Consider the following 11,712-nt stretch of genomic DNA (forward strand, 5'->3'; position numbering starts at 1 on the left):
CTGTATAAAGATATCAAGGGAATAAAAAATCTTAAAGAACTAAGGAGTGAAAGATATTAATATTCTATTTCTTAATTTTTAATGTATAGAGTTTTTTTGATTGACAATACAACCATATTAACATTCTATATTTTATTAACAACATTATGACAATTAAGATTAATGACAAATTAATTTGAAGATATTATAGTGTTCAAGAAAAGATAACTTTTGTAGATGGCATGAATAGAGATTTAGATGAGGGGACAAGGGATTAATTGCTCGCTGGCATAGATAGATATTGATATCCTTTTGTTCCTCCCGCTATTTGATTGCTTTCCGCTTATCTTCACAAATTAAGGTGATAAAATTACTATTCTCATTTCTCTGATTTTTCAGTCTGGTGGAAAATGGCTATCGAAAGTGCTGGTGGATCCATTGTATCTAAGATAGCAGAAGTCTTGGTGGAACCAACAATAAGGCAATTTCGTTACATGTTCTGTTTCAACAATTTTGTTCAAGAATTCAATGAACAAAAGCAGAACCTGGCTTTGACACTAGATCGTTTGCAAAAGGCTGTCGAAGTTGCTGAAAGAAATGCTGAAGAAATTGAGAAAGATGTCAACAAATGGTTGGAGGATGCAAACAACGAAATTAAAGGTGTGAATCCATTGGAAAATGAAACAGGAAAAAATGGCAAATGCTTTACTTGGTGTCCAAATTGGATACGACAATTCAAGTTAAGCAAGGCACTGGCAAAGAAGACGGAGACTTTGAGAAACCTTGAAGAAAATAGCAAAAAGTTTCCCAAAGTGTCCCACAAAGCACCTCTTCAAGACACAGAATTTCTTCCATCAGAGGGACTCACACCCTCGGAATCGTCAAAAGAAGCTTTCGAACAGATTATGAAAGCTCTCGAAGATGACAACGTCAATATGATTGGACTGTACGGCATGGGAGGGGTGGGTAAAACCACCCTGGTGAAAGAAGTAGGCAGGAGAGCCAAAGAGTCGCAGCTGTTTGATGAAGTTTTGATGGCTACACTGTCCCAGAATCCAAATGTCATAGACATTCAGGATCGAATAGCAGATAGTTTAGGTCTGCATCTTGACGAAAAGACTAAAGAAGGGAGAGCAGATCGATTATGGCAGAGACTGAAGACAGAGAAGAAGATGCTTATAATCCTGGATGAGGTTTGGAAAGTTATTAACTTGAAAGAGATAGGGATCCCATTTGGTGATGCTCACAGGGGCTGTAAAATTCTTCTAACAACACGTCTTCAAGACATATGTTCTTATATGGAGTGCCAGCCAAAAGTGTTCTTAAGTCTCTTACCAGAAAATGAAGCATGGGCTTTGTTCAAAATCAATGCAGGTTTACGTGACGCGGACTCTACCTTGAACACAGTGGCAAAGAAGGTTGCGAGAGAATGTCAAGGGCTGCCTATAGCACTTGTGACAGTGGGAAGGGCTCTAAGAGATAAATCTGCTGTTGAGTGGGAAGTAGCGTCCAAAGAGCTCAGAAACTCTCAATTTCGGCACATGGAACAAATTGGTGAACAAAAAAATGCATATTCATGTCTTAAGTTGAGCTATGATTATTTGAAGCACGAGAAAACCAAGTTATGTTTCTTGCTATGCTGTTTATTTCCAGAAGACTACAACATTCCAATTGAGGACTTGACGAGATATGCAGTTGGCTACGGGTTACATCAAGATGTGGAGTCCATTGAAGATGCAAGGGAAAAAGTTCATGCGGAAATAAAAACCCTTAAAGATTGTTTTATGCTGTTAGGCACTGAAACTGAAGAGCATGTGAAAATGCATGACTTGGTTCGTGATGTTGCTATTCAGATAGCATCATCTAAAGAATATGGATTCATGGTAAAGGCAGGCATTGGGTTGAAGGAGTGGCCAATGTGCAGTAAGAGCTTTGAAGGTTGCACAGCAATTTCGTTAATGGGCAATAAAGTAGCAGAACTTCCCGAAGGATTGGTATGTCCACAGCTCAAAGTTGTATTATTAGAACTGGATCGTGGTTTGAATGTTCCAGAGAGGTTTTTTGAAGGGATGAAAGAAATTGAAGTTTTGTCTCTAAAGGGAGGGTGTTTGTCATTGCAGTCACTTCAATTCTCAACGAACGTTCTGTTAGCAAGTGGAAGACAAACAATGTCCCACCATATGCAAGTGGGAATACCTAATCTCCCACTTTGGCACATGGTGGACACAAGCGGTGGGCATAAATCATGGCATGATTTATGCCCTTCACTCTTCTAGCTTAATATATATGTATGCTCAGTGAAGAGCTGGTGTGTTGGTGTGTGAAGAATGCAGAGAAGAGTGAAAACACAGAGAGAAAAACGTGAGAGAGAGAGCTTGAGTTGAGTAGAGAAGATTTCTCCTCCTCCTTGTTTTGTTGTTTGTATTGTTTCTAAGCTTGATTAATACAAACCAGTAGCTCCGTGGAGTAGGCAAGTTGCCGAACCACGTAAATTTGTGTGTTTGAATTCGGGAATGACCCAACAACTGGTATCAGAGCTTGTTCTTGAAAAAGAGGGTGTTTGATCCAAACTCAAAAATCAAAGTTCTCAAAACGTGTTTTTGACATTACCATCGCGTAGAGGAAGAAGAGACGAATTCACTGGTGAAAACCCGGCGAAGAACCGACGTCCTGTATGCCCGCACGCGCTACCACGCGCCGACGACAGCACTGCCCCAGCGCGACCACTCGCGCCACGCTCTCCACGCGTCGTCTTCACCCGATTGTCTGCAACTGAACCGGGTTGACCCGCCACGCCAGCAGCCAGTCAGCAGCCACGCCAGCAATCCTGCACAGTCATCCGCCACGTCAACTGTCCAGTCAGCAGCCACGTCATCAACTGCCACGTCAGCCGAAATTACGCGTGCTTTTGCCACGTCAGCAAAGTGGGTCCCATTTGGCCTACGTGGATGCCACGTCATCTTGACACGTCAGCAAAAGTGAGTTTTGATCCAGTGCTTCGCAGACACTATTCTGGCCTGACACGCGGCTTCATCTGCACCGTCCGTTGATCCAAAACTTTGATTGTTAAAATCTGAGCCATCCGAAGTCCGATTGGGGTGATCTCAGTGTCGTTTCCAATAGTTTTGGCCGTTCCGGACACATCTGTAAGGTCAGATTTGACAAATTCAAATCAGAGAAACAGTAAAAATGGCAGATGAAATAAAGGCTGCGGGAATTGAAAAATTTGATGGATCAGATTTTGGATATTGGAAAATGCAAATTGAAGACTATTTATATGGGAAGAAACTTCATCTTCCTCTGTTGGGGAGCAAACCAGAAAATATGCCAGAAGAAGATTGGTTGCTTCTTGATAGACAAGTTTTGGGTATTATCCGGTTATCTTTATCAAGAAGAGTTGCTCACAATGTTACAAAAGAAAGATCCACTGCAAGACTGATGGAAGCCCTGTCTGGGATGTATGAGAAGCCCTCAGCAAATAACAAAGTGCACCTAATGAAGAAGTTGTTCAACTTGAAGATGACAGAAAGCACTTCTGTTACACAGCATCTCAACAACTTCAATACTATCACAAATCAATTGTCATCTGTAGAGATTGAGTTTGATGATGAGATCCGTGCACTCATTTTACTGGCTTCACTTCCAAGCAGTTGGGAAGGTATGAGGACAGCCGTGAGCAACTCAGCTGGAAAATCCAAACTGAAATATGATGATATTCGAGACTTGATTTTAGCTGAAGAAGTGCGAAGGAAAGACTCAGGTGAAAGTTCAAGTTCAGGATAAGCTCTCAACATTAACACTCGAGGGAGGAGACAGGATAGAGGTTTATCCAGAGGCAGATCCAAATCAAGATACAGAAGTAAAAGCAAGTTCGGACCCAGAAAGCAGGTTGAATGTTGGAATTGTGGCAAACCTGGTCATTTCATGAGGAATTGCACAAAACCGAAAAAACCTGAAGCTGACTCTGCAAACACTACCACAGATGAGGTGCAAGACGCTTTGATTCTTGCTGTACAAAGTCCAATTGATGATTGGATTCTTGATTCTGGTGCTTCATTCCATTGTACACCACACCATGAGATGATGCAAAACTATGTTGCTGGAGATCACGGTGTAGTCTATCTAGCCGATGGACAACTAATGAAGATTGTGGGTATAGGAGAAGTGCAGATCAAGACAATGAATGGATCTACATGGAACTTGCAAAATGTAAGGCATGTTCCTGGACTAAAGAAGAAGCTGATCTCAGTCGGACAACTTGATGAGAGTGGTCATTCAATCCTTTTTTCTGGAGGTATGTGGAAGGTATCAAAGGGAGCAATGGTTTTGGCTCGTGGAAAGAAAACCGGCACCCTGTATATGACCACAAGATTTGCAGACATTATTGCCTCTACTGAAGCAGAAAATCAAGCACAGCTATGGCACTGTAGACTCGGCCATATGAGTCAAAAAGGGATGAAGATACTTCAGTCGAAGGGAAAACTGCCAGAGCTTAAAAATGTTGATCTAGACATTTGTGAAAGCTGTGTTCTTGGAAAACAGAAGAAGCTTAGTTTCTTAAAGGTTGGCAGGGCCTTAAGACCAAGAAAGCTAGAACTAGTGCACACAGATTTATGGGGACCGTCTCCAGTGGCATCTCTTGGAGGTTCTCGGTATTACGTAACTTTCATTGATGATTTCAGCAGAAAGGTATGGGTCTACTTTCTGAAAAATAAATCTGATGTGTTCGAAACATTCAAGAAGTGGAAGGCTATGGTTGAAAATGAATCAGGTTTAAAGTTGAAATGCTTAAGATCTGATAATGAAGGAGAATACATTGATGGAGGTTTCAAGGAGTATTGCGCTGTTAATGGTATCAGAATGGAAAAGACCATTCCAGGCACACCACAACAGAATGGCATTGCTGAAAGAATGAACCGGACCATCAATGAACGAGCTAGAAGCATGAGGCTGCATTCAGGGCTACCTCAAACATTCTGGGCTGACGCAGTTCATACTGCAGTTTACTTGATCAACCGTGGACCATCAGTTCCTTTGGAGTTCAGATTGCCCGAGGAAGTATGGAGAGGAAAAGAGGTACAACTTTCTCATTTAAAGGTCTTTGGGTGTGTTTCCTATGTGCATATAGATTCTGATGCTCGCAACAAGTTAGATGCCAAATCCAAGAAATGTTTCTTCATTGGCTATGGAGATGAAGAATTTGGATTTCGGTTCTGGGATGATCAGAACAGAAAGATTATCAGAAGCAGGAACGTGATCTTCAATGAGAAAGTTTTGTACAAAGACAGATCAAGTGCAGAAACAGATATGACTGATTCAGATACAAGTCCACAAAAATCTGAATTCATCAGATTAGAAGGGCTTCCCGATGTTACCGAGCAAAACAAAACTCAAGAGTCTTTACAAGAAGATTCAAGCACATCTGTACCCACCACTACACAAGATGATGCAGAGCCAAGTGAACCAATTGTTTATGTTCGCAGGTCTTCAAGGACTGTAAAGCCCCCACAACGGTTCACACTTCTACTGAATTATATTTTGCTGACAGATGGTGGTGAGCCGCTAAGTTATGAAGAATCCTTACAAGATGGAAACTCAAGCAAGTGGGAGTTAGCCATGAAGGATGAGATGAGTTCGTTGCTGAAGAACAAGACCTGGGAGCTGACCACACTACCTGAAGGAAAGAAGGCTTTGCAAAACAAGTGGGTCTACAGAGTAAAGACTGAGCATGATGGAAGCAAACGGTTCAAGGCAAGACTTGTTGTAAAAGGGTTTCAACAAAAGAAAGGGATTGACTACTCTGAGATATTTTCTCCAGTTGTGAAGCTTACAACAATCAGAGTTGTTCTGGGGATAGTAGCAGCAGAGAATTTACATCTTGAACAATTAGATGTAAAAACAGCTTTTCTTCATGGAGAATTGGAGGAAGACATTTACATGCAACAACCAGAGGGGTTTGAAATACCAGGAAAGGAGAACCAAGTCTGCAAGCTAAAGAAAAGCCTATACGGTTTGAAGCAAGCTCCAAGACAGTGGTACAAGAAGTTTGACAACTTCATGTGTAGTTCGGGATACACAAGATGCCAGGCTGATCACTGTTGCTATGTCAAACATTTTGACAACTCCTTTATCATTCTACTATTATATGTGGATGATATGTTGATTGCAGGATCCAACATTGAGGAGATTGACAAGCTGAAACAACAATTGTCAAAACAGTTTGAAATGAAGGATCTGGGAGCTGCTAAACAAATACTTGGCATGAGAATCATCAGAGATCAAGACAAAGGCATACTAAAGCTTTCACAAACAGAGTATGTCAAGAAGGTTCTCAGCAGGTTTAGTATGGATAATGCTAAACCAGTAAGTACACCTCTGGGGAATCATTTCAAGCTCAGCAAAGACCAGTCACCAAAAACTGAGCTAGAAAGTGGATACATGGATAAGATTCCATACGCCTCAGCTATCGGCTCTTTGATGTATGCTATGGTCTGTACTAGACCAGACATTGCCCATGCAGTGGGAGTTGTAAGCCGATATATGAGCAATCCTGGAAAGCAACATTGGGAGGCGGTGAAATGGATCATGAGATACTTAAAAGGTTCATCAGAGACATGTCTTACCTTCACAGCTGGTGATTTGAAACTTGAAGGTTTTGTAGACGCTGATCTAGCAGGAGATGTTGATAGCAGAAAGAGCACTACAGGATATGTATATACTCTAGGAAGGACTGCTGTTTCCTGGAGTTCGACCTTACAAAAGATCGTCGCTCTTTCAACAACCGAAGCTGAATATGTTGCAGTTTCAGAATCTGCAAAAGAGATAGTATGGCTACAGAGTTTCCTGAAAGAATTGGGCAAGATGAATGAAAAGGGTACTTTGTACAGCGACAGTCAGAGTGCAATCTTCCTTGCCAAGAATCCAGCATTTCACTCCAGGACGAAGCATATTCAGATCAAATATCACTTCATCCGACAATTGCTAGACGAGGAGCAACTACTGCTAGAAAAGGTCTGCGGAAGCAAGAATCCAGCTGACATGTTAACCAAAGGAGTTACACTTGATAAACTGAAGTTGTGCAAAACTTCAGTTGGTCTTCAAGGATAAAAGATGATTTCATTGTTTGTCTCCAAGTGGGAGATTGTTAGCAAGTGGAAGACAAACAATGTCCCACCATATGCAAGTGGGAATACCTAATCTCCCACTTTGGCACATGGTGGACACAAGCGGTGGGCATAAATCATGGCATGATTTATGCCCTTCACTCTTCTAGCTTAATATATATGTATGCTCAGTGAAGAGCTGGTGTGTTGGTGTGTGAAGAATGCAGAGAAGAGTGAAAACACAGAGAGAAAAACGTGAGAGAGAGAGCTTGAGTTGAGTAGAGAAGATTTCTCCTCCTCCTTGTTTTGTTGTTTGTATTGTTTCTAAGCTTGATTAATACAAACCAGTAGCTCCGTGGAGTAGGCAAGTTGCCGAACCACGTAAATTTGTGTGTTTGAATTCGGGAATGACCCAACACGTTCAATCGTTGCTGTTGATGGAGTGTAAATGCAAGGACCTCATTTGGTTGAGAAAGCTGCAAAGACTTAAGATTCTTGGTTTTATAGGGTGCGACTCCATTGAAGAATTACCTGGTGAAATGGGGGAGCTCAAGGAGTTGAGGTTGTTGGACGTGACAGGTTGTAGAAATCTAGGAAGGATTCCCGTGAATTTGATTGGAAGTTTGAAGAGGTTAGAAGAACTGCTAATCGGGTGTTACAGCTTTAAGGAATGGGATGTCGTTGGGACAAGCAGGGGAGGAGTGAATGCGAGCCTAACAGAACTGAACTCGCTGTCTCATTTAGCTGTCTTATCATTGAGGATACCGAAGGCTGAATGCATTCCCAGAGATTTTGTTTTTCCCAGGTTGCTCAAATATGATATTTGGGTGTTAGGGAATGGGTATTCAGAACTTGATAATGAATACCCAACTGCAAAGACAAGATTAAATTTGGGTGAAATCAGCGCCACATCCTTAAATGCGAAGACATTTGAGCAGTTGTTTCCTACTGTGTCTCAAATTAGTTTTCGTAGAGTGGAGGGTTTAGAAAATATAGTATTGTCCTCTGATCAGATGACCACCCATGGCCATGGGTCGCAAAAGGACTTCTTGCAAAGATTAGAACATGTCAAAGTGAATGGATGTGGGGATATTCGCACTCTGTTTCCAGCTAAATGGCGGCAAGCTTTGAAAAATCTAAGGGGTGTGGAAATTAAAGACTGTAAATCATTGGAAGAGGTTTTTGAATTGGGTGAGGCTGATGAAGGAAGCAGTGAGGAGAAGGAGCTGTCGTTGTTGTCATCTTTAACAGAGTTACAACTGTCCTGCTTGCCTGAGCTCAGATGTATATGGAAGGGGCTCACCGGGCATGTCAGCCACCAAAGTCTTGCTCATCTGAATTTGGATTCTCTAGACAAGCTGACATTTATCTTCACACCGTCCCTCGCTCAAAGTCTACCACAGCTAGAAACACTCAAGATAAGAAGTTGTCGTGGATTGAAGCATCTTATCAGAGAAAATGATGATGAAAGTGAAATAATTCCAGAGTCTCTTAGCTTCCCAAAGTTAAAAACTCTCCTTGTAGAATACTGTGGTCAACTGGAATACGTCTTCCCTGTCTCTGTGTCTCCGAGTCTTCTGAACCTGGAACAGATGACTATAGTTACCAGCAATTTAAAGCAAATATTTTACAGTGGAGAAGGAGATGCTCTCACCAGAGATGGCATCATCAACTTCCCTCGGCTAAGAAAATTGTCTCTTTCAAATTGCAGCTTCTTCGGTCCAAAGGATTTTGCTGCCCAGTTGCCTTCTTTGCAAGAGTTAACCATTGATGGCCAAGAAGAATCGGGTAATTTGTTGGCACAGCTCCAAGTACGTCCTCTATACTTCTCCATGATTTTTTTTCTTTTCTAATTTAAATTGTCTGCTTCAATACACTGTGATAATTTCTTCTTTCTTCCTCCAAATTTCTAAAACTAAAGTAATTGATAAGCTCTTATGCACTGAATTTATATACAAGAAAAAAAGTGATCAATAATAAAGCATTTTTACTTTATATGCAAGAAATCTTACTAATATGTAAAATTAAAATTATTTTATCTTATATATATATTTTTTTGGTTAATGTCATAATTTTTTTTTTATAAATCAAATATTAAAAAACTATTTTTTAGTTAATAAGTGTAATCTTTTCGTGATTGCTTTTAATTTAACTAATATAAAATAATAATTTATATTTAGATTATCATAAATATGAAAAATTATGATTTCATAATCCGATGACCCATTGCCCTCTCTATTTATATCTTTTTTGTTGATTAAGTATTTTGCTGAAGTATTGGGGATAGTTCCAAAGTGCACAAACGTTACGAGGAATTATATCTAACAAATTGGCACCTTTATTATTTTTTTTTATGCAGGGCTTAACAAGTTTGGAAGAATTACAGTTGTCCTCCCTGCCTGTGCCTGACATGAGGTGTATATGGAAGGGTCTCGAGCCGAGGCATTTGACTACTTTGGTGGTGAGGAAATGTGAGAGACTGACGCATGTATTTACAGGCAACATGATTGCTAGTCTGGTTCAACTAGAAGTTCTAGAGATATCAACTTGTGATGAACTGGAGCAAATCATAGCTAAGGATATTGATGATGGAAATGATCAAATATTGTCAGGAAGTTATCTCCAATCTTTATGCTTCCCCAATTTGTGTCGAATTGAGATCAATGAATGCAACAAGTTAACGAGTCTCTTCCCAGTAGCCATGGCTTCAGGTCTCCCCAAGCTCCAAATACTTAGAGTAAGCCAATCCTTTCAACTACTGGGAGTATTTGGGCATGATGATCATGCTTTACCTGTCAATGTTGAGAAGGAGATGGTGCTCCCTGATCTGCAGGAGCTGTATCTAGAACAATTACCGAGGATTGTCTACTTCAGTCCTGGATGTTATGAATTCTTATTCCCTCGACTGGAGACGTTGAACGTGCGTCAATGTCCAAAACTGACCACAAAATTTGCTACTACAACAAATGGTTCGATGAGTGCTCAATCAGAGGTGCTGCTTGTTTGACATGATTTCTTGCCTCTCTTTTAGTGTTTTTGTTTCTTGTTTTCACTCGATAATAAGACTTACAAGTTAGAATGTGTATGCCATGCTTGAATTGGCTTTGCAGGTATCTCAAGTAGCTGGGGGTTCAAGCATTGGTCGCTCCGTGCCAACCAACACTCGTAGAATGTGGACCCGAAATAATGGGTGGGAGGAAGAGGAGGAGGAAGATGAAGAGGAGGAGGAAGAGGGTATAATAAGATTAATTGGTTTTTTTCATGATGGTGATAGGTAAGAAGATTAGTTTGGCATTGGGATTTGAAAAACATGCTAATAATTCAATATTTCCCCAACCAAGTAATATGGCTGCAGTTATTTATGTTTATCCTTCTCCTTCAACTCTTACTGGTTGAAATAAATTAACATATGCGATATGCCTGAATGGTCGTTGTTCTTCATTTTTGCATCAGGTTGGCTGGTTACCTCTTCATGCGATGATTTCACGGAGAATCATGTCTTTGAGCGGTGGTGCTGCGAGTATTCTTTTAATTCGTGGAAGTAATTTCAACTGTTTCATTGGCAATGAGATGCAATTTGGCTTTACATTGTAACAGTCATATTTACCATACAACTCCTAAAAGAAGGATACTGAACTTCTAGAAAATAAGGGCGTATGCCATGTTGTGTCTTTAGTCATTTATTGTGCGAACCTCAGGAAATAAGGGCGTATGTTTGCTTGCCCATTTGTGTTTCTTTTCAAGTGTGTGAACCTTCAAAAACAAGTGAAGGGCATAATGTTACTCATGTGTGTGCTTATTGTTTAATGCGTGGATTCTCATTCTCCCTTCTGCTCACACTAATGGCTCTACGACTTGTGCATTTGCCTTGTCAACATGTTTTCTCTGTTATTTTGATGTTCTGTTTCTATTATGATTCTTTATGAGGTTTTGAAATAGGCCTTAGCAATGCTGCTTGAAATCTGGAATGAATGTTATTGTAAAATAATATATATGTTCTTACAAACACATGTACTTATAATACTCATTCTCTCTGTTTTTTTTTTGTAACCGTGGGTGTTCGGACGAGCTTACGTGCATCTCGACTAATCCCCCGAGGCCCTGAAGTTAACGACCATGTAAGCCTCTAGTGACCTTGAGATTTATGCGACTCGAATTAGTGTTCTCTGGAAAGCAAACTCAGGGCCTAACTTGTTGAGCTATACCCCTTAAGATCATATAATACCTATTCTACTTATGCGAGTATGTGCGTTCATTTAGATCTCAAGTTTAATTTTTAGAGAAAAAATAACAAATGATCTTTTTTTAAAGTTCATATTTTTATATATAGAAAGTCACGTGGTTAACTTCTTGTGTGTGTGTTTGTTAACGTGCAAAAATATGGTTTCTACATGGATATATAAATATATGTGAATGAGTATATGTAAAAAAAAATCAACTTACAAATTTATTGATAGAAAGTTAATGAGTAAAGGATTGTACTGTTTTTTTCCCCTTAAGTCTATTAAATCTTTTATTTTTGATAAATAAACAATAAATTAAATTTATAAATGTAACCCTCTCAAAACAATGATATGAAGGAACACAAAAATTAATCAGCCTGTGGTATGTTTTTTTTTTTATTATTATT

At 40.0% G+C, this 11,712-nt stretch overlaps 1 protein-coding gene across 1 annotated transcript; it reads left to right on the forward strand.

The window, feature by feature from the left end:
- The first annotated feature begins 386 nt into the window (after positions 1-386).
- On the forward strand, positions 387-10,919 carry LOC133698460 (probable disease resistance protein At4g27220). Its single transcript, XM_062121384.1, has 5 exons — positions 387-2,118; positions 7,500-8,893; positions 9,442-10,074; positions 10,193-10,356; positions 10,536-10,919. The coding sequence occupies exons 1-5, from the start codon at positions 390-392 to the stop codon at positions 10,561-10,563; spliced, it is 3,948 nt and encodes a 1,315-aa protein (XP_061977368.1). The 5' UTR covers positions 387-389; the 3' UTR covers positions 10,564-10,919.
- Positions 10,920-11,712: the final 793 nt, after the last annotated feature.

Source organism: Populus nigra, chromosome 1, assembly GCF_951802175.1.
Source record: "Populus nigra chromosome 1, ddPopNigr1.1, whole genome shotgun sequence".
NCBI lineage: Eukaryota > Viridiplantae > Streptophyta > Magnoliopsida > Malpighiales > Salicaceae > Populus > Populus nigra.